This window comes from Coturnix japonica, chromosome 9, assembly GCF_054131305.1.
Source record: "Coturnix japonica strain WE chromosome 9, WE-NBRP24, whole genome shotgun sequence".
Lineage (NCBI taxonomy): Eukaryota > Metazoa > Chordata > Aves > Galliformes > Phasianidae > Coturnix > Coturnix japonica.
In genome coordinates, this window is record NC_140671.1 from 7,451,507 (window position 1) to 7,478,864 (window position 27,358).

Here is a 27,358-nt window from a genome sequence, read left to right on the forward strand (position 1 = left end):
GACTTCATTTCCCTCCGGCCTTTGGCGCACAGGAAGTGCTGGCGAGCGGTTTCCAGGCTGCCGTGTCGGGGAGCGGTGGCGGCGAGGAGCGCGGAGCTGCGGGAGCGGCGGAGGCTGGAAGCGGGCGGGGATGGATGTGACCGGGCCCGAGACCGACTGGCGCAGCACCAACTTCAGGCAGAAGCTCGTCAGCCAGATGTGAGTAGTAGTATCGGGTAGGCCGCGATACGGCCGCTGCCACAGCAGCTCCCACAGCAGCTCCAGCGCCTCCCGTTGCCCCGGGGCCGCCTGTGCCCCGGCCCCTGTTTGGCTTCACATCTCCAATCCTCGTTCCTTTTTGCTTTCCTCTTCCTCGGGAATAGCCGCTGCTTGGGAGGCTCTGTTTTATGGTCTCTACTTTGTGGGAGTAAACTCTTGGAAAGGGCTGACAATAGCAGGACACGGGGAAATGGTTTTAAGTTAAAAAAGGGAAGATTTAGGTTGGATGTTAGGGGGAAGTTCTTTACTAGGAGAGTGGTTAGGCCCTGGAACAGGCTGCCCAGGGAGGTTGTGGATGCCCCATCCTTGGAGGTGTTCAAGACCAGGTTGGACGGGGCCCTGGGCAACCTGATCTAGTAAAGGTGTATGTTTGGTGGCCCTGCCAGGCAGGGGGTTGGAACTACATGATCCTTGAGGTCCCTTCCAACCCGGGTCATTCTGTGATTCTGTGATAATATATAGGTTTATTGAATAAGAAACAGAAGCAATATATTGCCTAAAAAGACTTGAACTCTGTTTGTAGCAAGTTCCTGTTTTCTTCCATAAGCTTCCAGCTTATGTAGTATTCGGAAGAAATGAGTCATCTGAAAGTTTTTGATCTTGTGAGAAGGATGTTCATAACAGGCCTTTGTGTCTGTGTGTCTTCCAGTTCACTGTGCAGATGTAAGTGATGGGTGTTTGTCAACTTGATCTTGAATATTTGGAACACTGCACATACTTTAATTTTGGGTACCTTGTTATAGCTGCTGAATGTGGAAGTCTTAATTTATTGTTGTTTTGCGTGGATCTCCTAACTCTGAATGTTAAGATACATATAGATAGATGCAGATAGTTAGATGTTTAGAATGACATTATATGAAGAGACGTTTCAGGTGTGCTGTGTGCAGTTGGTATCTTAGTGAATGTACCCGTGATCAGTGTGTATCATTTGGTTATCATCACTTGAGAGAACACTGCTTTTGACTTAAGAAGTCCTATCTAATATTAGGTTCTTGTGCGACTGCAGGCCCAAGCAGTTGCACAAGAATCTTGTTGGATCCAGGAATGCCTCAGCACTCAGACAACTGAGGCTGGGGAACAGCTCCAAGGTTGTTCCAAGAGACAGTGATGGTGCAGGAGTGTGAATACTTGTGCACCCCTTTGCTCACTGCAAAGGCCAGAAGAGACACTTAGCAGTGCTTTGGGAGCCTTTTCAGAATGATTTCCCTTAATGTATTTTTAAATGTGTTGCTCAAAGGACAAATCTTAAGTGGGTTGTGTGGTGGTAGACTCAGTACATGGTTGTGTTTGGCACCTACCTCAGGCTGCTTGTAGCCTATGGCAAAAGGAACCACGTTGAGTGTAGAGGAGGATTGTAACTCAGATTGTATGGCAGTCACAGAATCACAGAATTGTAGGGGTTGGAAGGAACCTCTAGAGATCATCGAGTCCAACCCCCCTGCCAAAGCAGGTTCCCTACACCATAAGTCCATAAGTGCTGCGTTCAAGCTCCTTGCTTGAAATTTTATGCAAGTGTTCACACTTGGGATTGTGTAGATTTTAGCTAATGGTTCAGGTAGATGAGATGAAAGAGGATGCGTGAGAGAAATAAGTATGTGAAAGACGGCAAAGACTGAGGAGCAAACAAGCAGGAGATGGATCAAGTGAAGTTACCTGAATGAGGGGAAGAAAGCATTTGCTTTGCTTCTGTATGTGAAATATTTAACAAAATCAGTTTGTATAGCAGCCATAAGTTTATATGCTGGCCTGGCCTGTTAGGGGAGACATCAGGTAAAAAAAGTAAATAAATCCAAGGTGTTTCTCCCTTTCTGAGACTGTAGAAAGTAAAGGATTATTTTGTAAGTGCTTATTTTTGCACAGCTGTGAGCTAGGAAGCTTCTGCCTCAGTGGTGCAGATGTTTGGGTTGTCACGTAGCAAACCTGATAGAGAAAATCCTCTATGTTTAAAAAAAAAGTAACTTGAAAAAATGGCTAATTTTAAACTGGATTCTTCTTTAGTATTGCTCATTACACAGCCACACAAACAACTGTGTTGGCATAACCTGGCAGGGGAGGCTTCTGGAGTTTTTGGAGCTATGAAGGGGTTGATTTTATGTGCACCAGGATGATGATTTTCCTCACTGAAAAATTAGAAAGATAAAAGTAGAAGTAAGTCTGTGCAGAGTCTGGATTGTCCTTTGCTTTTTTCTCTATAGCCAAAAGCAGCATTGTGTGTTGCTGATGCTGAATCCAGATGTTTGGGCGTCTGAGAAGGAATAGCAGCATGTATCAGTTCAGGTTAGGGGCTGAGCTGCTGCAAAAGAGTTCTAAGAGAACTGAAACTACTTTGATCACTGTCTTCATGCTGTGACCATTATCTGTGTGTTACTTTCTTTACATCCATTTGTATAACCTGGTCTTTCTGCCTTCTCAGTTCTTGGTGCTCTCAAAAACAAGAGATGTTTTATAATGGGGCTAACAAGTTAATGATGAGTCAGAGCGTAGGGTGGACTTAGAGGAAGGAAGCCTTTTTGAAAGAGAAGCTATTGGAAAAAGGAAGGCATAATCGAAGAACTGGATGTATTTTCTTCCACTGCAACAGATTTCCTTTCTGAGTCTGCTCAGAGTCTCCTTTGTTTTAAATAACCTTTATACATAAAGAGCATTTTGTAGTGTCTGTCAGGCCACATGAGCAAGTTACCATGAGGGAGGCTTATGCAGGTAGCGATGTTTTATTGACTGATCTGCTTTGTCTTGCAAAGAAATAGCTATGGTGCTAGCCTTCTGCTTTGCACAGTAAGAGTGAGTTGTGGCAACTGAAGCTCCTGCGTTTGAGGGCTGTTGCATCTGCTCTGCTCGCTTGTGTGAGGGGTTTACTGAGTTATTTCAGGAAGCTGAGCTAGGACACCGCTTGTACAAACACCAGCTCTGCTGCAAGGAATGTGGTCAAAATTCAGGGGGAAGAAAACAGTAATCTATTTTGGGCTGGCTGAAGCTTTCCCTACCTTGCATTTAGCGTAGGATAGTTGCTCATGTAGGAGCAGGTACTGAGAAATAGGTTGCTAAGTTCCTAATTACAAAGTGAAAGTATTTTCTGGTAACTTGTTTGTGGAATATAGACTGTAGCTACTATGCTGCTTTAAAACAGAACAGGTTTTACAGTGAATGAGACATTTCCTAAACTGAATATGTCTGTAGGATTTGAATAGGGCTGTTCACCTGTCTGAACTTCTGATTTTGTTTATCTCAGTGCATTTTTTACATTGGAATTTCTTGCTTCTTTTTGACATACTGCTAATGCCCATTGTTTTCTACCATAACAGAGTACATTTGTGTGGGAGATTTATTTCCTTTCCATCTTGCACTTTTAATTTCCCATCCAAAGGGCAGATGGGTCCAGTTTACGAGGAGTCTGATGGCTGTGATTCTGGATGGTTGAGAACAGTAAGGTTGGAGGGAAGCTTTTTATGATCAGTTTCCATCAGTAAGGCCTCATCTTACTGCTTCATCCACTGCTGTTGTGCTGATTGTTCCCTCCCTTCTGTGGACAACTGTCTTGATCAGTGTTCACCAGTCTTCTAAGGTTTCTACCCTGTGTTAAGATGAGGGTAAAAAGCTACTGCACAGACCTTTCTAACTACAGGAAATATTATTTTTTATGTCCTCAGTTAATGCTCAGCCTCATTTCTTCTCTTTTTCTTTTTCAGTGATGAAGCAATGAGGAAGGCTGGTGTTGCCCATAATAAGTCCAGCAAAGATATGGAGAGCCATGTGTTTATGAAGGCCAAAACAAGGGTAAAACTTCTCTGTTTTCAGAAGTTATTGATATGTCAGAATTTTGAAACGAGCCACAGAAACAGCAAATCCTGTGCACGTTAAGAATTGGTCTTTGCTCACAGTACCTAGTTATGAAGATTTTGGGTTTATTTGTGTTCTTCTTACGTTGGGGGAAAGCTGATCATTTGGCATCTTAGGGGTGAAATAAAGTGGATTTCAGGCCAAGGGACATGACAAGACAGCAGCATTTAATGCATATATGGGATTGTGCATATATGTGATTAAATTATTATGGAGTGAATTGCATATTAGTTTCTTTAATCTACAACGTTGCACTATCCATGTAACCAGTGTGGTGATGGAGAGGGACTAAGATATAAATGAAAAGGCTGTGTTAGGAGTAAGACAAAGAGAAGTTCTGTGGTCTCTGTGGAAATCTGGATATCACGTACAATTCTAGACTCTACCCAAATGTGCAAGCTTCTTTCCTGGAGTTCTGTTACAAGAAACTGGGTGCTGTTTCTGTTTTCAAACATGATGTGTTTGAGGTGGAACTTGTGATGTTGAAAGTTTTGTGTTGTTGATGTCATGAGTTTATTCCTGCTAATAGCCTCTCTGACCTTGGAAGTACCAGCAAGTGTCATCTCAGCACTGTGGCAGATTCTCTTGTGCAGTTTGCAGCACGCTCATGAATTACAGCAAAGGCTGTTTTTCCTTCTGGCACTTCTTCTGGATGTTAGTTTTTAAATATAATGGCTTGCTTGCTTTTGTAATATTAACAGCATAAAATAGCTCTTGTAATGTAAGTGTGACAGAGGACTAAAGTGAGTAAGTATACTCCATGAGCAAGTTCAGTACTTAAGAAAAGGACGAGAATGGATGGAAAATGGATGTATTGGTATACAATCAAATACACATATTGTGATTCTATTAACGTGGCTGTCATGGACATTATTTCCATTGAATTTTGTGGTTTTGAGCCTTTTTGTCCCATTAGCCTTCTGTGAAAGCATTCCCACTTAGCTCACGAAGTTCAGTCCCTGCAAATGAACTACTCTGAAAAGCTCACAGACCTTTTAAAGTAAAATTTTTTATGCTGTGGGAGAATACTGAAGGGCTACAAAGTAATGGTTATCTGTTTCTATATCCTGTGCTAAAATAATACCTTTTGCCTTTAGGAGGAATATCTTTCTCTTGTGGCCAGGCTTATCATCCATTTTCGAGATATCCGTAAGTAATCTCTTTTCCCAGTGGTTCCTTATTAGAGGCATGGGAAGTAATAGTAGATTTCAGGATTGATGTGCGACTCTATATGTGACTCATCACAAATTGCTTCAAAATTTCCCCCTGTAATATACATGCTGAATTTTTAAGTACTGTTTCTTTTACAATATCCATACATAATTTAAGAGCCTTTGAGAGACAATTGCTACTTTTGCCCCTTCCATTTAATTTTTCCTGTATTTTTGCTTTCTTTTCAATGTTTTTGTAGTGTTCAGATATGGATAATTTAATGTGTGTTGTATGATTTGATTACAAAGATTAAAATCTTTTCTATTTTTTTTTCTTCCTTCCTGATCTGCCTGTTACAGCTATGATAGATGCATAAATTGTTTGGAAATGGGTATAAGTTCAGTAGACAGCGATTTTTAAATAGTTATACTCTCTTTCAGAAGTATACATATATACACATATATGAAGTGCCAAATCTGTGTGTGACGAGATTAACAGATGTAATTAATGTATTTTTCCTTTTCAGACAACAAAAAATCTCAAGCCTCAGTCAGTGGTAAGAGGTCTTTTTCTTCTTTTTTTCCTTTTCTGAATTGAACAATTCAAAAACTGGGTCTGTTATGTACTGAGAAGGCAGTGAATTTTCCTAGCTAGATGATGGCAAGGTACCACAGTAGCTTCTTGTGTCTTCTGCCTCTGTGTTAACTTTTATAGCAGCTATACTAGGAACTTAACGTGATGTTCCTAGTAATGAAGTAAATGAGTGTATATATTGTTATCGCCCTATGGACTAACTGCAATGACTGGGATTGATCAGCATCTCCAATAGACAGTTAAAAACTGTTTGATAATTATCATTATGGAAGAGTGTGTGTTGTGTTCTGTGCCTGATCAATACTACTTTAGCACCTCATATTCTGTTTTGCCTTTTTGAATTGCTGTTCTCTCTTTGACTTCACTTTTCTTTATGCCCAGGATTGAGATTGTGATAATTCTCTTGAAAGACACTGAATTTATTCACTGTATAAAATCAAAATGTTATGATGGGGACTAAGGGAACTGCACTACAAAGTACTTCCTGTGGTTTAAGTGCTGCTCCTCAAGAGGAGGAGGTTAATTGAATCCACAGTAAATCGAATCCGTAGTTGGAACTCTGTTCTTGGTTTTTGAGGTTACAGGTTATTTATTGTCATGGGGCTTAGCTGGCATATTGTTTTGACTTGAATAGACATGCAAAGGTTGCTAAGGAATTCCTTTGTCCGATATGTTTAGAATCTGTGTGGAACTTTGCAAATCTCTGAATAATCTTCACTCTGTTTACAGAGAGGTAAAAGCCTGCCAGAGCCTTTTGCGACTTGCAGTGAGAGTTAGGGTTTGGATCTAGTTGCAGTTTGAAGCCAGTAGTTCAGAGAGTGGATCCTGAAAAACAGAATTGTGAGGCAGCAGTTGCATGTCTGGCTTCATATTGGCAACTATTTTCTTTGTAGATCCGATGAATGCCCTGCAGAATCTAACAGGGGGTCCCCCAGCAGGGGCGCCTGGAATGGCCATTGCTTCCCGAGCTCAAGGAGCACCAATGAGTGGGATGGCTGGCCTTGGCCCGATGGGGCAACAAATGAGTCTTCCAGGACAGCAGCAGCCTCCTGGAACTACAGGAATGGCCCCTCATGGTATGCCTGGTGTCTCAACAGCTACTCAGCAGAGTAAGTATTTGTTGTGTTTCAGTCACCGAAATGTTTGGGTTGGTCTTTCAGTAAATAAATTTTCCACAAGGATAAGGTGCTGAAGGAATTTCATACTTCTGGCTATATCTTCTGCTGGTAGAGTTGATTTCAAATACTTCTATCTACTGGGGTAAATGTATTTCTTAGCATAGTGAGGGAGAATCTGTATCTTCTGTGAGCAAATGCTTCTTCTGTCCTCCAAGGTGTTAACTTCAGAACTTTGTTCTTTGGAACACACTTATGGCCACAGTGCTTCCTATTAGTGACCTCTCTGCTCTCTGCTTGTTTTGATTAAGAACTCTTATTTCTCAGGTAATTCCATGGATCCCAATGTGGTCCTTCCAGGAGATTTTCTGGATGTACAACTGCACGTTTTTACACTCTGATTTGGTTGCTGACTCAGTATAGGCTGCAAGCTGTAGAGATAGTTAGGAAGGAGTGTTGCTGATTCTGTTGTTAATGTACCTTCTCCATTTGAGGATGCAAAATTATATGCTGGTCATAATGAATGTCTGCATACTTTAGAGTTATCTTTGATTATTGTGAAGTTGTACTGCATAACTGTCTCTTGTCTTGTTTGGGTTTCATGTTTTTAAGTACAGTTTACCACCTTTTTAGCCCAACTTCAGCTTCAGCAGATAGCTCAGCAGCAACAGCAGCAGCAGCAACAATTCCAGCAGCAACAGGTAGCTTTGCAGCAGCAGCAGTTCCAGGCCCAGCAATCAGCCATGCAACAACAGTTTCAGGTGCAGCAGCAGCAGGCGGCAGCAGCTGCAGCAGCCCAACAGCAGCAGCAGCAACAGCAGCAGTTGCAAGCCGTCCAGCAGCAGCAACACATGTTGAAACTGCAGATGCAGCAGCAGCAAAACCAACAGCAGGTGATGACAAAATAATTAAAATGTTAATTGATTTGTGATGAGTTACAAATCATGTGAAGAGTAGCTCGTATAGGAGTACTGATTATCAGCTCCTCCCATTATTAATGTAATTCCACCTTGGGACTTTAGTTTAGATTGGCAACGATATATTGCATCCCAGAGCAAAGACTTTACAGTGTAGGCTTTTGGTGGTTTCTTCTGTTATAGCAATAGAGAATTAAAACTCTCTCTTTATCAACATCAGGACAGTGTTTCTTTCTACAAGGATGGAGATGTGGGAAAGAACTAAAAGCACTTGTGAATTTCATGTTGCTACTTTAAAAAGTGTGTACTGAGAATTTATATGCATCATCCTTAGGAGGAAAAACAGAAGAGGAAACTTCAGGTGTCATGCTTCTGTGCAGTTCTTGTAAATGGTATTGCTGATGTAGCCTTTGCATCTAAGAAGTGTTTATAAGCCCATTTTTACAGAAGAAGCTGATTGACTTCAACTTTGCCTTTGAAAACTGTTTTAGTACAGTTAGGCAAGCTTGTAATAGTGAAACCCACAGGTCATGTGCACTATGTAAGTTGAGATATCTGAAAAGTGAATGGGTAAAAGAGCTGGATATGCAGGCTTGAAAATGCAGCCTGACATATTAGGATTCTATTTGCTGTGGGTTTACTCTGTAAAAATAAGGCTGCTATTGCACTGCTGGAAGCTTTACCATCCTGGCTTTTCCTGCTTTTCAGATGCAGCAGCAACAGCAGCAGCAGCAACTACAGCGAATTGCCCAAATGCAACAGCTGCAAGCAGCACAGGCTATGCAGGTACAACAGCAACAGCAGCAGCAACAGCAGCAACAAATGCCACAGCAACAACTACAGCAGCAGCCACCTCAACAAGTAATGCAACAGCAGATACAACAGATGCAGCAGCAGCAACAGCAACAACAGGTTGCTCAGGCACAGCAGTCTCAGCTTCCACCACAGTCCCAGCCTCAACCCCAGCCCATGGTATCTCAGGCACAAGCAATCTCGGGACAAATTCCTGGTCAAGTTATGCCTGTTACTCTCACGCCGCAACAGTTAAAAGCAATGCAGGTAAGGGCTGTGTTCTTGAACACTAGCAGGTGCTTTGAGATGCCTTGTGCATGGGACTGGAGCCAGTGTTGGCTCTTTAGCATGCTGATTTTGCTTCTTCTGCCATGTCTAGATGATTTAGCCAAAATTTAAGATACTGGTAGTTCTTGCTTTGAGGATGATTGCTTTACTGTGAACATTTTACTACTTAATCTTAAGAACTGAGTAATACAGTTAATGTTGCAACTTCTCAAGCTGTTGCATTAGTCAGCTATTTCTGAGCTCCTACCAGTTAATCTGTGAGTAGTTTGATGTTGTGTGCATCCCTCTGAGTTGTCACAATGAATGTATAAATAGTTAAAATGCTGATCATTAGTATGTGCTTAAAATAGTATTCTTGAGAGAGATCAACGCCTGTGTGTTTGCCAGATAGCTGGAATATCTAGTATAGCCATTAGAAGACTTTATAGTGCAGAGTACAAGTTGCAAGAAGTCACAGCATGGGTGCACAGCCTATGACAAGGTTGTTCCAAATGTTAGATGCACGGGAACTTACTTTCATAGGAAAATTAAAAAACGGTGTCTGGAAGTAGATATGTGAAGCTGATCTTAGCTTTGTATTCAAAATAGAGCTTTTTCATGAGTACAGTCAGTACAATTGAAAGAGAAATGTCATATCCTAATCAAATACATGTTTACGTTGTTCTATCTCTTTATATTCAAGGTAAGAGCTCAACTGGTCCAGCAGCAGCACGCAGCAGCAGCAGCAGTGCAAGCAGCTCAGGCTCAAGCTGCTCAGATGGGAGCATCAGCACAGGTAAGGGCCCTGGAGCCAATATCTCCAATTACAGGCCTGTAGCAAGTGCATGCTAAAGATGAGCATGGAGATGGGTTTCTGGTGGCTTTCTGATGAGGTTTAATTGATCATCCCTATATAAAGGAGATATGGGCTTTAATGCTGTTTTCCTTTTGCCTGGACTCAGAGGCAGGATTTCGTTGACAACTCTCTGTGCATGCTCTCTGTCCTTGGTAGGTAAGATTGTTGCCTGTAGTTACACAGGAATGCACAACAGGGCGGCCTACTGTGGCCACACTGCAGTCTGACTGTTGGTTCCTGGAGTGTATCACCTCTCTTTTTGTTATCCTCTCCTAGGAAACTGCTTTGTTGTCCAAACTGATTTCCATACTGTGAATCTTTGCCTGCTCTCTTAACTCACTTGTGTTCCACCTTCCATTTCCATGTACCAAGCAAAAAAAGTAGTATAGATAATTAAATCTTTCCATGCTCCCCCTTCCTTCATTTCATCTTCCATACTTTTTCTGAGTGAAATGGGCTGTAGATATAGATGCTCTTGTTCTGGATGAGAATTGTCGAAGAAAAAACTAGCACGTGTCATGAGTGCAGAGTTACATTAAAGAAAAAGTGCTGGGTGAAAGCTTATTGTCTAACAACCTTTTTGTTTTGTTTTGTTTTTTTTAACCCACAATACACTTGTAGCCCCAGTAATTGTTCCTTGATGTGTATCTGGTGTGAAGGAAACATGGGGGAGAAAAACTGGGAGTGACTTGAGCTGATCCTCTCATTCCATTTTCCACAAGAATGTCAAATAGTCTGTCATGTTTTGCCTCTGTAGTGTTTCATGTTGAGCCATTTTACAGACATGGGTAAGTACAGCTCTCACCACTTTGTATATGGAGAAGCTGAGGCAGACAGATGAGAAGAGGCTGACCAGGATTAATGCCTGGGAATACAAAAATAACTGCCATTTCACGTATTGCACCAATTTTCCTTCATCACACAAGACATGTTTTAGACTCAGTAAGATCTTGAGAAGTTTTTTACAGGGGCTGAGGGATAACAATTGGATCTTGAACATTCATCTCATAAACTTGTATCAGGGATAATGTTTTGTGCATCATCCTCTCATGTGGCCCATGTACATGTGAGTGGCTAAGTTCTGTTTCTGGTCCTTTTGCTTTTGTCAGTGTAACAGGATATAAAAGCTGGGCAGTGGTAAGTACAATTGGTGCAGTATTGGCAGTAATGTAGAATAATTCTTCTGAAGTTAAAATACATATTAAAGCATTTTTTTTTATTTCTTGAATAATTTCCAGGTGAGAGCTTCAAGAGACTTAGGGTGACTAAAAGGAGACACTGACTTGTTTTTTCCTTTCTACTAACTTAATGGTGCTTTTTCCAACCTCTAACCAGGTGGATTGTGCTTATGTAGAGTCAACTTAATTCTTGCCCTACTTAGTGAAATCGTATGCCAGTGGCTTAACAGCACGGTGCATTTGTAAAGTTTTGGGTAATTAGATGGTTGACGGCTGTTTCTGCATTGTAGCTTTATTCAGACATGTAGTAACCTCAAGGGTTGCTCGTTATCACAGATGGAGTACACAAAACTGTGAAAAAACTGCTGTGAAGTCCAATTATTAACTGGTTTCTTATACTTGTGTAACTATTTTCTGTATATAGTGTTTTCTTTCAAGGTTGTGGACAGTATTGCAGTACAGTTTTGATGTTGACTATCTGGTTACATTTTCTTTGATTTATGGGAAGTTTCTTTTGAGAAAAGATTTTTCTTTGTATTTAGTCTGTTTTGCATTAGCAGCACAATTAATCTGCCTAGATTTCCTTATTTGGTTCTGGGAAGCTTTTGTTATAAACATACCCTATCCTAATACTTGCTTGTTACACTTAAGCTTGATCTTTAGGTGCTTTTGGTCTGGAAATCTGTTTTATTTCTTTTCTGTAAAGTTTCTGATAATCTATCCTGTGTAAAATAAATGCCAGCCTACATTCAAATGTGGATCCACTTTAAGCTATGAAATTCTTCTCTGAAGTCATAATGACTGTTCAGGTGAATGCTATCCTGCTTGGATGTCCAGTCCTTTTGAGTGTGTAACTCACACAGATAAGCAAAATAGTGTCCTAGTGTGACCACAAAGTGCTACACAAGTGCTTGAAGTACCAAGAGAAGCTCCATAGTGAACCAGAGTTAAGTATTAATTAAGTTTAAATTCCTGTTCTCCTACAGGTCCTTCAGATGCTCAGAACGCAGATTATCTGTTGATGATCTGAAAATCAGGCCTGGCCTGTCTTTAGTAGAGTGATAGTAGCACAGGACTTATATATTCTTACCAGAATCTGCATATTTAAAGAATTTGGATGCCCTGGATTTTAGATGCAAAGAAAACATCAAGTTCAGGATTCTAATTTTTGTATTTCACCGCAACATTTTTATCAAATAACACATTTAGTATCTTACAGGGGAGATACAGTTTATTCCTTTGCTCTCTGGTTTTGTGGGGTAAAATCTTCCTTATAGATTATCTCCATTTCAGCTGTGGAGAAGGATTTGCCTTCAATTTAAATCTTTCTCAGAAGTACCTGAACACTTCTGGTTGTCTTCCATTTATAGACTGATGTCATAGATATATTGCTTTGCATAAAACAAAAATGGTCTTTGAAATCTCCTTTCCCAATTGCATTGAAGAATGACAGGTTTCACAAATGTGAATCAGCTGGAAGAATGGGAAAAAGTAAATTGCTTTCACTAGGACTGGAATTGGTGTCATTTATACATGTGTGTATACATACACATATACACACTTCCTTTCCAATGCATACATTAAAGAAAATGTGTACACAACACGTTAATTCAGCCATAAAGTAGCTGAAAGTCTTTGATTCAGAGTTGGTCCTGCTGGTGTTCAGTGGTTTGCAGACAAATAAACTATGAATAAACTGCTAATTACTGTGACCTTGGAGGAAGTAATCTAAATCTGCACACTTTGGTGGTGTGGCATGTGAAAACGGGACCAAGGTGGGACATGTGAGTCACCAAAACATCCCTGGGATTTCACACACTCCAGAGATCCGTGTGCATTCACAAGGGTCTGAGATGGGATGATTGTGCCTGGAAGGATTTTATCTTTCTCCCCCCCCCCCCCCCCCCCAGCAGTTTTCTTTTTTTGTTAGGGTTTTGTTGCTTCACCAGCTCTCATGTTGATAAAGTAGCTCTTCACTGTACTTTGTTGCATCCACTTGTGCTTTGTGCCAGTGCTGGGTTGTTGTGTTTGCTTGTGGTGGCTGTTGCATGCTGTGTGTGTACATGTGCATGTGTGTGTGATGTCTGAAGCACTCTCATTTGTTTCTCTTTTGAAATCCTGTCTCTGACCATCCTTCTTTGCATGGATGGAAAGTGACTGCATTGCGCTGTTGTGAACTAACAGTTGTGCTGAATTTGACACTTATTTTCTTTCAGTTCTTTCCTTTTTCAGTCTTGCTATGTTGTATTTAATTTTATTTATTTTTTAACAGTTGTAAGCACATGCATTCTCTGACTCTCTAGACGTGTTGCTGGCTGCTTCAGTCCATTTACACGGAGCACTAAGCAAGAATGCCCCAAATTATTTACCGAAATGAGTCTTCTTTAAGTCCTAGGTTAGTTAGAGCCTGTGTAGGTTCCTTGGTAATGTATGCACTAGAGGGAAAACAAAAAAGCAGTCCAGATAACTTCTCTGTAGATCTCTAGAAGTATAAACTGTCCAAGTTACCTGTATACTACCTAATAAATAATCTATGTTTCCCATAAATGCTTATTACGCTTTAGCTCACAGCATATCTGGTGTGATACTAAGTAGTGGAAGGCTATACAGTTGTAGATAATCTGTGTTTGTGCAGATTGATGGGTCTGAAAGGCACTTCTAGATGTTGTAATGTGTTCCTAATGCTGTTTTAGAATACAGATCTAATGCTGACCATAATCATTTAAGACACACTTGATACTTCAGGCTGTGCTCAGTCTGTACAACTGAAGAATCAAATAGTGCAAGAATGAGCCTGAGACAGATGTGGGTTCATAACAGAAAATCTTAGTGTAGCCTAGTAGTAGAGGAATGGGTATCTGTCAAAATGCTGGAAATTACAAGGATATATTTCACTTATTCTATATGGTAAAAAAGGAAGGAAATAGCTTCTTCAAGTGCAAGTCCTTTTTCTTGTTTTGTAGTGTTAGAGTCATAGGTTGCTCTGAAATTTTGCTCACTGTAGGTCAGCTCATTGGATTGCTGCTGTTGGCTGTGGCTCCTGAATTGTCTGCTGTGTTCTTTGACAGTGGAAAGTGGCATATGCAATACTGCTAAATCCTCTGAGACCACAGTGAGGGAAAGTACATCAGAGACCTGTGATGTTAGAGAGGCAAAGAAGCTTATGTGGAGTGCTCTTGTCAGCAGGCTTAGAGCACTTATTTACAGTAATTGTAGAAATTCAAGCCATCAGGCAAAATTTGGGAGAAGCTCATCCTGCAGATGGTAGTGTTATCAATCCTTGACCTACAAATCTGAACCTACATGTCAGTGCTTTCAAGATACCTAGAATTCATTAGATTCTTTCTAAGAAGGGATATAAAAAGGAGTTTGATTTATAAGTTAGCGTGTTAGGGTAACTGTTAGAGAAAAGCTCACTAACCTGCCCTTCATGCTCCCCCTTCCCCTAATTCCTGGAGGTTGCATGTGCTTCTCATCCTGCCAGTGCACTGCATTTCTTGTTTTGCGATTACTTTTGTCTGTTGTCCCTCTGTCCTCAAAGATGATCACCGCACCTATGGCCCGAGGTGGGATGCAAATAAGACCACGGTTCCCGCCTACCACCGCAGTGTCTGCTACACCGCCAAGCTCCATTCCTATGGGCGGACAGCAAATGCCACAGGTATTTACTGAGTCAAAGCACATTGTGTCAGGTATTGCACAAAGCATTCGATGTGTGATTGTACAGAACTTGCTTTCAAGCAAGGGGAAGTTCACCTTTCTGTGGAACAGTAACTTGGTGGTGTTAGGATGTTGGGCTGTTTAGGTTTTTCATGGATCCTTTTTCATTTCAAACAGCAGGTTTTCTAAGGGTGTGGGGTATCAAACTGTTTCCAAGTGGCCTAGATCTTTCTTACAATGCTTAGAACTTTTTAACATTTATAGTTGATTCAAGTCACAAATTAGAACTACTACATTTCTGTTTAAATATTTGTCTGTGATGAGTTTGCATTTAGGAGAGTCTCCAGAAGTGTTGCCATGTACTGTAATGCACTGGCTGAGTTGTGTTCAGGACCTTAGTTCTCATGTATTCATGCTCTTTACAAATGCCTCTTGCATTAATAATAAACTTAGCTCATTTCAGTTTGAATAGCAAACTGTATGTATTGGCATGTAATCAATGTCTAAGAAAAACTGAGCTGTTCTCTTCCTTCTTCTTTTCACTCTTCAGTAGTGAAGGAGAAGCTACCAGAAGGGCTCCACTTGTATGAGAGAACTTAGGTAGGCAGGTGGGCAGCCAAGTGTTGCTGGAAGATGCTTGAGGTCAGAGTATTGCATTTGCCCGGTGCAGGTTCTGGTCTTCTGAAGACCCACAGCCATGTCTCACAAGCAAAACCTGTCATTTTAGGGGAACAAAAGTGAGGAAAACTAGAATGAAAGAGAACTGAGTTCTTACAAGTGTGTCATAAAATGAGGCTCTGTTCAGCTGAACTCTGCAGTTTGCTCAACTCTGTGTAACTGGTGCTGGTTTACATATGCATTGTATTACCGTGGTAGAAAAATGTTCAACTGCACTTTTAAACTCTGTTGTTTGTGAACCTAATATCTTGTCTTCCTACATACTAATCTTTAAATTTAATGCTAGGAGTGTAGTTTTACTTAACACTATTGCACTTTGCTCATAGGTTTAATGAAGGTTCCTTCAGTTTCACATTTTTGTTTCCTTTGCAATCTTTTCTGGGGGGGGTGTGGAACATTGGAAACTGCTTCTTACTGCTGCTGCATCAGGTCTAGTAGGCACAGCCTTTTTTTTTTCATCAGAAGTTTGCTAAGGTAGTTACAGTGATCAGAAAGATGGTGCAGGAAGGTACACGTGTCATTTCTGGTTTAAGATGTGCAATAATTTCAGTGGAGCTAGCTGTGTATGTTAACTGAAATAAAACACAGGCATAGCTTTTGAATCAAAGGAGAATTTGCTAAGAGCTTAATTTGTTGTAGCAGTTTATGTTGCACGAGACAGTCATTTTTTGACTGATGTGAGGGGGCTTCTGTTAGATACTTAAATGTTAGATTGGCTTACATTCACCTCTGGTTCTAGTATTCAGTGCCATAGTGCTTTATTGCTGTCATGTCTGTTTATTGAGGGGCTTTGATTTCCAAGTGACCGTGGGAAATGATATAGAAAATTGAACAACTAAAGAAGGCAGAAGAAGAATGGAAATCTGTTTATGAAAGTGGGTAAAAAGCACGTGGTAGAATGGGCAAGTGAGTAATTGTTCTGTGCTTTTGGGAAAAGCTAGTCTCCCGTACCATATAATTTGATAGTTCTGATTCAGTGTGAATCTCTAGCATTCTTCTAGTTCCAGGTGAATTAAAATTTAAAGCTGTTGTCATTTACACCTCTTAGTTTAGTAAAATGCTTAAGCAATATTGTCTGCTGGATATGCTGTCATTATAATGTCATTAGAGCCTTGCAGTAGGAGTAAATGGCTGTAGCATACATCTGGTTATTAGTCACTCAGAATCTAAAGAGTCTGTCTCCTCTGACTACGGTACAAAAAGTCATTTTAGACTCTGTACAGATGGTTCTGAATGTCTTCTCATTTTGGAAAACAATCTTGGTTTTATCTTGAAGAATCTCTTTCAACAATAGAAGCAGATGTTGTATCAGTGTTTTGTGACTACTTGTTTTCATTCCATTGACACATTTTGTCTGTCCTTTTATCATAAGGCTCAGTTAATTCTGCAGTGGTTTCTTTTTTACTGTTGCTTGGTTGTTGGTTCCTTTTTCTATTAGTCTTTTTCAGCAAAAGAATATACTTACTGATATGGCATTGCATTACACTACCTCCTGGTCTTTCAACTTGCCAGTGAATTATAAGTGAATTTTTTCCTTAGTTGAAGTTTGTTTTAATATCCTGAATGGATATTAAATATTAACTACAGTCAGTATTAACAACACTTCTTGAATAACTAAGCAAACTTTTTTAAAAAAATATGAAAGATTAATCTAGTACTTTATCTAATTACCAAAGCAAAAGTTAATGTACTAATTCCAGCCTTCCTCCTGTGTTTCTAGTGTCAAAACTTCCAAGTTCTCCCTACAAATCTATTGCAGCCTGTATTAGCATGGGCTTCATGGTTGATGCAGAAATCTTCAGCAGCTAGAGAATCTAGGGGAAAAACAACAACAGCAATAACAAAACATTAAAATAAAGCAAGGGATGTTGGCCAGACTCAGAATATTGAAACCTTTATCTGACCTCCTTTGGAGTTCTGCAGTGGTTTCATTTTGTCAAACAAAAATGCAACTTAAAGGTGAACTTTTAAACCCAGTTTGCAACAGAGGAGGCATGGCTGTGCTTACTGGCTTAACATTGAAACTGTAAGTGCAGTAGTGGAAATGCTTTCTAGAGGTTTTTCTTTCAATTAAGTGTTTCCGTTCTCCCTCATTATTATCCATCACTTCCTTGATGCAGTCTCCTTTTCCTTGCTGTTGGTTTCTGCATATTATACTGGCTTATTTCTGGGAGCTTCTGAGGAACTCACTGTCCCTGTCTGAGTGCTGTTCCTTGCCCAGTTAATTGGAAGTGGACCTCATAGCTAAGTTTATTTTCCAGTATCATGCACTCTAAATACTAAGAGTAACTTTGATTTAGTGGATATTAATAAGTGAAAACTTCAGATGTGAAACCCTAAATATATTCTGGCCAAAGCTTCATAACACTATGGTTTCATGTGGTGTTCAGGTAACTGCATAGTTACTTTGTGTTCAGCGGGTGTTCAGTATCTGTCCTTGAGTGTGCTTTTGGATGCATGAAATCTCATCCTGCAGTGATCAAATGCAAAATTGCATTACCTTATATATGTTGAAAATGAAGGGTATGCAGACCATCTATTAACCACGGTTTAACTCTTGAGTTAAATGAGGAGCTAAATGAGTTCATTGGATCTAAATCTCCAGAAGGAAGTTCTTTGCCTCCACTCTCTGAAATGATTATGTATCAAATGAACTGCTTTTGAAGAATCATAAGGAAGTAAGTTTGGCATTGCATGCTTCTCAGTCAGTTACTGAAAAAGTTTTATGTAATATTAGGCATTAGCCTTCAGTGTTCTGAAATGAAGCTAGCAGAGAGCAAACTTGTTGCAAGAAGGAAAGCTGTTTGCCTACGCATATACTTAATGAAGTGAGGTAATGCTATTTAACAGATAACAATGCTGATTCATTTTATGCTTATGTGTGCAGTAGATGCTACTTTTTTCTTTGCTTTTCTGCATTTGTAATTTAACACAAAGTAGATACAGGAGCTTAAATCTCGGTAAAAACCTTAATGCAGCCCTTCTTCTTCCTTCCAAAACACAAAGATTTAACTTCTCAAAAGTAATCTTATGTAACCAGCCTCAGACACGTTAAAAACGCCTGGTTTTCAGTGAGTGCTAAACCACTTAGAAGTGGTTGTGGTCTGGCTCCAAAAAATGGGTGCAACACCTACCTAAGTTCTGTATCTCTTACTGTTTAGAAGGTTAAATAGAATGACAAAAAAGTTAGGAATTGTTTTTTGGAGTGTTCATACTAACTTCCATGTGATGTTGAGGTGATTGGTTCCTGTGAGAGCTGGAGAGAGAGGCTTTGCAGTATCAGAAATGCTTTTCTAACTGCTGAGGAGATGCAGGCTGTTAAAGAATCTTGTCGTGGATTTCAGTTTGGTGGAAGAGATTGGGAAAGTGATGGAGTTATTGTAGATTTTTTTTTTTGTCCCTTTAAGTAAAAACAGTATTTCAGGCTGTATTTGTTTTTAAACTGATTTCATAGATAATGAATTAGCATCCTCAAGTCCATTAGTTTTATATTTGCATCTAGGTGAGGTTTGCTTTGGCTTGTAATGTATTTACTTTCTTGTGTAGCTGTAATGTGGTATTCCAAGAAAGCATATTCTGTCATTCAGCATCCTCTGAAAATGGGTGCATAGTTAACAAATGAGTGGGAGCTATGCTTAAAATCATTTATACTGATGAAATGATCTGTTAATTCATAAGGGTGCTAATTGTTAACGTAGGTATTCTGTAAGTCACTGAGTAGGCTAATTATACTTTTTTTAAAATATATTTGTAGCCTAAGGTCATAGAACTCTGCACTTGCCTTAAACAATTGTGCTCATATAATATCTGCATCACTGTACCATACTCCTGTCTGTGATAAAGGGTTTGTGTTTAGGGGGTTTGTTTTGAGTGATGAAAGGGGAAAAATGACCATGAAATGAGCACAGGTGGGAGACTACTCTAATTTGAACGTTGTCTGACTCTAGTGCTTTATAGTGTGCAGAATAAACTTCATTGTTACCCAGAGTTTGGTGCTGTTCTGAAAGTTCCTTACTTGTCTTTTTGTCCTTTAGGAACACCTCATCTTTCTTCAAAGGTCAGAAAGCTGCTTCACTTTTTTTCACCCAGCCATTCAGTTTATACTGTTTCTCTCTCCACTCTGATTTGCAAAGCTGTATAAGGCATGTTGGTGGTTTGATTTACTTAATTGTTTTTCTTGTTCCAACATGAAGAAAACGAGTTGAGAAACTACAGTTAAATCTCAGAGACTTTTGAAGTCTATAATCAAAATTCAAATGGAAAGTTGTTTTTTTTTTTATGATGGTTAATTCAAGTTAGAACTCTGTTTCCCCCTCCCTCCCACTTTTCTTTATCCTAGTTTGAATCAAGCACAGGTTTTTCAGGTGACACTTCTGACATATTAATTGCAGCATGTTGTTTTGGAAAATGAAAAACAGTCATTACACACTTATCCAAACTGCATGCAGTTTTAATTGTTACTTCTGGTAAAATTAATAGGAAGTATTGCTATAAAAGTCTCAACAGTGATACAGATGGGACTGTTTCATTATGGAGAGGAACAGGAAACTAACATTTTTATTTCTTGTAGGGCTGAAGATATGCTTCTCTCCGTAGTTAAAGCCTGTTAGTTAGGTTCCCATTGCTTACTCCCATTTGTTGTTGTTGACCTTATTCTGTTTGCATGTTTCAGGTCAGCCAGAACAGCATTACCATGATGTCATCCCCATCTCCTGTCCAGCAAGCTCAGACACCCCAGTCAATGCCTCCACCACCGCAGCCACAGCCATCTCCTCAACCAGGCCAACCAAATTCTCAGCCAAACTCAAATGTCAGGTGAGCTGGACTGTAACTCCTGAAGGTTTTCAGAAGCATATGACATACCTTATGCTGTTTCCATTGAAGTGAATAAATTTTAATGTGAGCTTTGTGAGAACCCCCATGTGTAAGAAGTCCTTATCAAGTCTACTGCTGGAGCTCCAAAGTGCTATAGCAATACTTACTAGCAGTGTATCTGTTTGCAGGCTGATCATGCTTCCTTATCAGTCTCTGGCAGATTTGTTTTTATTCTTATTTTTCAGCTCTGGTCCAGCTCCATCACCCAGCAGTTTCCTCCCCAGTCCATCTCCACAACCATCCCAGAGCCCAGCAGCTGCACGAACACCGCAGAACTTTAGTGTCCCATCCCCAGGTCCTTTAAACACTCCAGGTGAATGTGAGATCTATATTTACAGACCATGAGTTGGGGTATATTTTGTTAACAGATTTCCTGGGAATTGTTACAGTTATTATTTGGCATGACATAAACATTAAACTGCTCTGCTGAACAGCCAGCATTGCAAATAGTGGGCATGTTATGCATCATGGTGCTCTTCTCTGTCCCAGTTATAAGAAGAAGTTTCTGATGCTGTGAGTTAACGTGCTGACTCCTTCTACCAGTTTTGTGTGCTCTGCAGTTTAGAAAGCATGGCCTGAAGGAAAACTGCAGCAAGTTCTGTTTGCTGATTTAATGTGTAGTGTACAAGAGTGAGGCAAAATGAGAATCTATGAAATGAGTGTGTAAAACTTCTGGACTTTTTCAGGAAAAAAGAAAAAAGTAATAAATGGGAATTGCTGCACTGTCCACAGAACATGTTATTTTTGCAAAAAGATTAGAGGATTGGGCAGGTACTTAAGCTGTGGTGTGCATCAAGTTGTGGATTTGTGTATTTGACCTGAACTACAGTTTGAGAGTTGTCACGTTTCAGATCTGGATTCTTTTATCATCTGTGCAACATGAAGTCTTTATTTCTTGTCAGGAAACCCAAACTCTGTCATGAGTCCAGCCAGCTCTAGCCAGTCAGAGGAGCAACAGTATCTGGAGAAACTCAAACAGCTGTCAAAGTACATTGAGCCTCTGCGGAGGATGATCAATAAAATTGATAAAAATGAAGGTGGGTTTCATTTTCATGCATTTCCTTGTCAGCTCTCCTCTTCTAATGGAAGAAACAGTACATTACCTTCTTATGGTGGTTTCTATTCCAGAGATTAAAAATGAGTGACAGTTTTTTGTTTTTTTTCTTTCCTCACAATTGTAACTGTTTTACTAGGAATAGTGAGTAAAATCCTTAAATTCCTATCAGTTTTCCTTCACTTCTGATGTTTTTGGGATACATTCTGATGGTTTATGCAACGGGTATGCTTAAGTATTAGACAAAAGATCTATCTCTCTATTTTCTTCAATGTTTGCTAATATTTTCTCTTATAACAGCATGATATATTTCTGTCTGCAAGTATGGTAGCTGTCCCTATTGCCAATGTTTGTCTCTTGATGTTTTTTCAGATAGGAAGAAGGACCTGAGTAAAATGAAGAGTCTCTTGGATATCCTGACTGACCCTTCAAAACGGTAACTTTGTCATTTTCAGTGGATATAAGTTCCCTAGCTCTTCCAGAATATTTTGCTTAGCATCTGGCCATGCTGGCATTGGAGTTGCCTGCAGGGCTCAGACAGCAGAAACTCTTGAGGTGACCATTTTGTGGTGATAAACTTTGTCATCTTCTGCAGATGCCCTCTAAAGACACTGCAGAAATGTGAAATTGCATTGGAGAAGCTGAAGAATGATATGGCTGTGGTATGTAAAGCTTTGCTTAACAACAGATAAGCAATTTTTTATATATATATACATATATATATATATATATATATATATAATCAAATTACATAACTTTTTGTGTTTTATATTGCTTATGCTGTTATGATTTTAAGTGAGGTTGGACAAAATAAGAAAACAGGAAAAAACAGACAATCTCCTCATATAAATCACCTTGTATGCATCTTTTAATGCAGCTTTCAAATTCTTGCGTTTCGTGCAAATATTACAGTCATTCTTTCTATGAACTTCTGCAGCTGATTTCAAGAGAAAGCTGCAGACATATTTAATGTTACCTTATGCAGTTTTTAGAGTTCTTTGCATTTTATGCATTGAAAGGTTACTGCTGTAATGTTTTGCAGGATGTTTTTATTTTTGGTGATGATTAAGATAAAAAGTGGGGCTTTTGTGTTTTAGCCTACTCCACCGCCTCCCCCAGTGCCTCCCACCAAACAGCAGTACTTGTGTCAGCCACTTTTGGATGCTGTCTTGGCCAACATCCGGTCACCAGTCTTCAACCATTCCCTTTACCGCACCTTTATGCCAGCTATGACCGCCATTCATGGTCCACCAATCACGTATGTATCATTAAGTAACTTCTTCTTTATTCCAACTGTTAAAAGAATGGGGATGGGTTTATGACAAGGTGCGAGTTGTACCTTTTTCTCTGTATGCCTGTAAAATGTTTGGCAAATGTAGTGTTGGCATAACATTTTCACTTAATTCTATTGTGAACCCTATTTTACATAGGGCCCCAGTTATCGCCTCTCGAAAACGAAAATATGAAGAAGATGAGAGACAGACTATACCAAATGTGTTACAAGGGGAAGTTGCAAGATTAAATCCTAAGTTCCTGGTGAACCTGGACCCCTCCCATTGCAGTAATAATGGCACAGTTCATCTCATATGCAAACTAGGTAAGAAGAAACTGTGGAATGAGCTCAGAACTGAGGGTTTATTTATTTTTTAAATGTTTTCTGAGTCTTGAATCTTGCCAGCCTGCGACTTCTTCATGAAGTCTGTAGCTATCAGCATCACAGAACAGCTTAATCATGACATTTCTGTACAGTCTGCTTTAGGGTACACCTGGAAATTTCATTCACAGCAAACAGTCCTTTACTCATTGTGAGGCTGTAAGGATTAATCTCATTGAGTGTATAGAAAATTACTTGTTGCTAGCAACCGTCTTGATACCTGATTTGAGACTTGTACTTTTTCCAACAACTAGGGTAGAGATGCAGAAATGGTGAGTTAATTTTTGTAAGGGTCTCTCAATTGGTACTAATGATGACTGATAATTATATATGTTTGAAAAAGGAATTCAGACCGCATCTTCCTTGTTCTTTCTCAGCTGAATAAGCAGAAAGGGTTACAGTCTACGATCTTACTTTCCAGGTGGGAATCCAAGCAAGGCAGATTCTTTTTCATCCCCTTTGTTTGGGAAATCTGAACTGTTCTCATCTTGAGCATTACTACAGAAGGCACCTAATGAGGTGTCATAATGAATCTTAATGAGGGCCAGCTGATGAAATGATTAGCCATGTGCAGAATTGCTTAAGAGATGGATCTATCTTTGCCAGGCTGTCCTTCCAATAAGTGAAATTCCAAGCAATGCAATTTCCATTTATGTTTTAAAACAGTATAGCCCCTGGCTCCTTCCTGGGGCTCAGAGGCTAGAAACCAAGCTGAATTACATAGGAAAAGAATGTCCATACACGGAAAAAAAAAAAGCTTTATTCTGATGGAAAATCTGCTTGTTTTCTAGATGACAAGAATCTTCCAAATGTCCCACCACTACAGCTCAGCGTTCCAGCAGACTATCCAGATCAAAGCCCTTTGTGGATAAAAAACCCAAGACAGTATGGTACGAGGATTCTAGCGTGGTATTTGGGGGCATGTGTCTATTAGTAGTGTTGGGGAAATGTGAACACCTGATGTAATTTTTTAATAATAACTACTACCTTTTCTTTCTTTCTTTCCTTCTTTCTTTTTTTCCCAGCAGCCAATCCCTTCTTGCAGTCAGTGTATCGATACATGACTTCTAAACTATTGCAACTTCCAGACAAGCATTCAGTCACGGCACTCTTAAACACCTGGGCACAAAGCATTCGTCAAGCCTGCCTCTCTGCTGCATAACATGTCACTTTCTAAATCATGAAGCAAGAAATCAAGTCTCAACAGCTGGCCTTTTCCACATACCATTGCTGAAGTCACGGGCATTTTGGGGAGGTTACTTCAGAAGAAAGAAGCCTTACATGTTTTTTGTTTCTAGGTGTCAGGTTCAGCAGAGGACCTGGTGTTAGCTCTAGATTTCATGCTTTTTATCTTCTGCCTCTGTGGACTTTTGTCAGCATTTTCAAATATACAGAATGTGTATATATGGTTCTTGAGACTGTATTAGGAGTTTTTATCGTCTTCTTAGAGAAGAAATTATTTGTGGACTTCCATCAGGGAGTCTCATTGGTAAAAGAGGAAGCAGGGAGAGAGTGCCCTAATTTACTTCAAAGTTTGCTGAGTGCCAGTATTCCTTTCACACTGTTTGTTTTCTGACCTGATACTCCCCCAGAAATAAAAAGAGCTGCAAGTAGGATGTGCTTGCAAACTTCCTAGTGTTTGCAGGAATCTTTTGTCTGTTAGCTTTGCCCTGCCCAGGGATGGGATAAATTATGGTCTTTTAGGGTATTGCTCAAATGTGTGAGACAAATCAGGATAGTTATATTGGTGGGGGGAAAGACTAAACAGAAGGAAAAAGAATATTTTCAAGCTTATTTTAAATGTTACTTTGTATAAATGGGTTTTGGTTAGCATGGACCACAGTTTTCTTGCTCCATAAGTGCAGCAGTTAGAAAGAGGAGATATTAATGTGCACACTGACTTCCCTTACGAGTAAATTCATGTGTAAAGGTGGCAGTGAAACAACAGCTTAACGCTGTAGTACCACAGATCTATCCAGCAGGCTTGCAGCCATATCTTTACTAATGGGATAGAGTCAGTCTGAGGCATCTGACTTGCTTGGATGAGTTAATGCAGTTTAGTAGCTACATGGTGAATTTTGTTTTCTTTTGCTTCGATTTTAAGAGAAAAGGACAAAAAAGGTATAAACCAACAATAAACCCACACCTCATAGCTCAGTAGCAGATCTGGCAACAATTATTTTGTGCCTTGAGCAATAAAGAGCACACAAGTTAGTTGTCAGCTGCTGTATTGCTGTGCATTTCCAATGAAAACACTTGCCATGAATAATTAAATTTGTTTTATTTTCCCATGTTTTCATGGTTAGTTTGCTCTTATTTTCTTAGTGCAGAAACAAATTCAGATTTCAGATGTTCCAGTTATATCCTATTCTATCTCCCTGCATTGTGCAGCAAACCTTAAAGAGCAGCTGCACTCGCAGTAGTGAGAAGAAACTGCATTGACCTTTGTAAATGTGTGATGTTGTTGGTTTTAGTATCTTTTTTCAGTGTGGGTACTTAGTAACCACGAACTGAGGCAGCAGAATGCTATCACTATTTTGTACATGAACTAATGCATTATCTGTTTATTTCTATTGTAATAAATTTATTACTATTCCTGTGTTGGATGCTAACATACTACTCTTCCCATGTCGATCCTCAGATACAAGTTCTATTGCATCCCTGGGTTACTTTGTTCTAGGGTAAGTGAAAACTCACATGCTTTGAGGGTCAGGAGAAAGTGAAATGGCTTTTCATTTCAAGCAGCACCATCTTTATGCTCCTCATGGTAAATTAATTGGAAGACCTGGGCAAGAGATTATTGATTACATCTGCAAGGAAAGATACGTCTTTTGAACTGTATTGTTACATGGCTGCTTCTTAGGGCAAAAGAACCAGGTACATCAATACAGTTCTGCTAGAGAGTTGTTTTCATCACAGAAACTTTGGATGTTTATTGAAATACATAATTGCCATAATCCAAGAAGTGAGGATGGAGCTGTTTTTTTTTCTTTACTTTTACTTTTTTTTTTTTACTTTTTTTTTTTTTTTTAAAGCATTGCTAGGATCTACAGCTGCAACACTAATGACATTTCTGAATTTATTTATTTAAGTCTACCTGGAGATAGATGCAAAGCACACTATAAATGTCCTTCAGATTTCCAGTACTTTCCTCGTGAGCTTGTGGCTTTCCTACAGACAAGATGTAATGAGGTGTTAGACTAAGAGGTTAGTGTGGCGTAGGCATTCTAACATACTGCAGCATCTCAGTTAAGAAATAAATACGGAAAACAGAAAATGAATCATGTGCCTGAAGCATGTCAAATTAATAGCTGAATATCAACATGGCTTCTGTTTGTTTTGATGGGCAAGTGACCATAAACTGTTTATAATATAATCTTGTTAAATATAAAAGTGCTATTCCCAAATTACTGGAAAGATGCACCAAATGGCAATAAATTAATGTTAATGTTTGGGACCTTTATCAAATATCAGGGGCACTGTGAATACAGAAAACATGTTAGAAAAAATTCAGGGATTCCCATCTCTTAGAAATACACAAGACGTGTTGTGAAATGAAAAATATGCAAGTCTGATCCTCTAATTTCTTGAACAAATAGCATATAAAAACAGTTGATCAGCTTGTAACTGAAATGAGATGATAATAGGAGCTGAGGAATTTATCATAAAAATACAGCATGAAATGTTCAAAGCAGTCATAAACAAGGTGAATAGTAAGTTTTGACTTTCAATTGCAGTTTGAAGGTGGTTTGTGTTTTGTTTTTCATTTCAGTGGTGGCAAAACTGACTTTTTGTAATGGGCACTGGAGTGGCAATCAAACTGATTGCTAAATAAATGTTACTGAAACCCGGAACCATTTCCTTTCAGCTCAGTACCTTTCTTAAATCAAGTTTTTGTCCTACTGATGAGCTCTATTGATTATCTGATGGAATGTCTTACCTGGCTTTTGCTTGGCACTGAAGTGGTTGGGCACAAACAGAGGTATTGAAATCAGTGTAGTCTCTTTGCATGAATTCAGCTGAGGGAGTGACAGGGCATTATTTTTAAATTATAATTCTGAAATGTCTTTCCCTTAATTCTCTTTGAGCCAGGTGATCTCACAAGGTTATTCTTCAAGAAGTCCTACTTCTAAAGGAAAAATATTGGAGGACAGAGACAAATTCAAATCACGCAAGAAAAAAATTATTATTTTTAATATGAGTTTTCAAACTAGAGTGAACTTTGTGGTAAACAACTGGCTCTGTTATGTAGGTGCTACTTCTGTTCTTCAGGTACTCACCGTTTTCTTGGAGCATTCCTGATAGGCAGTTCTGGCGAGCATGTAACACTGTATTACTGAATAAAAATGTTTGTACGTGTATTTTTTTTGTTACTTTGCTGAAGAAACAAAGCAGGCAGTGGTTGTGATGTATCCCTAACTTAGTTTGGAGAGCAAACTTAATGAATGCTGTGTTTGAGGTATCTAAATGT

At 39.5% G+C, this 27,358-nt stretch overlaps 1 protein-coding gene across 4 annotated transcripts; it reads left to right on the forward strand.

The window, feature by feature from the left end:
* Positions 1-16: 16 nt before the first annotated feature.
* MED15 (mediator complex subunit 15) lies at positions 17-27,248 on the forward strand. 4 transcript variants are annotated; one of them, XM_015878071.3, is made up of 18 exons: positions 17-198; positions 3,945-4,032; positions 5,193-5,244; positions 5,774-5,803; positions 6,735-6,950; positions 7,590-7,849; positions 8,582-8,932; positions 9,636-9,728; positions 14,508-14,627; positions 19,977-20,119; positions 20,365-20,492; positions 21,082-21,216; positions 21,606-21,669; positions 21,829-21,895; positions 22,331-22,491; positions 22,664-22,830; positions 23,679-23,777; positions 23,913-27,248. In XM_015878071.3, exons 1-18 carry the CDS (start codon positions 131-133, stop codon positions 24,047-24,049), a joined length of 2,379 nt encoding a protein of 792 aa, XP_015733557.1. In that variant the 5' UTR covers positions 17-130; the 3' UTR covers positions 24,050-27,248. The 4 variants fall into 4 exon arrangements, with proteins under 4 accessions (XP_015733557.1, XP_015733558.1, XP_015733559.1 ...); XM_015878072.3 differs by having other exon boundaries at positions 23,916-27,248; XM_015878073.3 differs by lacking the exon at positions 14,508-14,627.
* Positions 27,249-27,358: the final 110 nt, after the last annotated feature.

Excerpts from the sequence above, each read along its gene's own strand:
- MED15 (XM_015878071.3), top strand. The coding sequence starts at position 131 with ATGGATGTGACCGGGCCCGAGACCGACTGGCGCAGCACCAACTTCAGG. Across the intron at positions 21,670-21,828 it reads CTGACTGACCCTTCAAAACG|ATGCCCTCTAAAGACACTGC; the intron begins GTAACTTTGTCA and ends CATCTTCTGCAG. Across the intron at positions 22,831-23,678 it reads TCATCTCATATGCAAACTAG|ATGACAAGAATCTTCCAAAT; the intron begins GTAAGAAGAAAC and ends CTTGTTTTCTAG.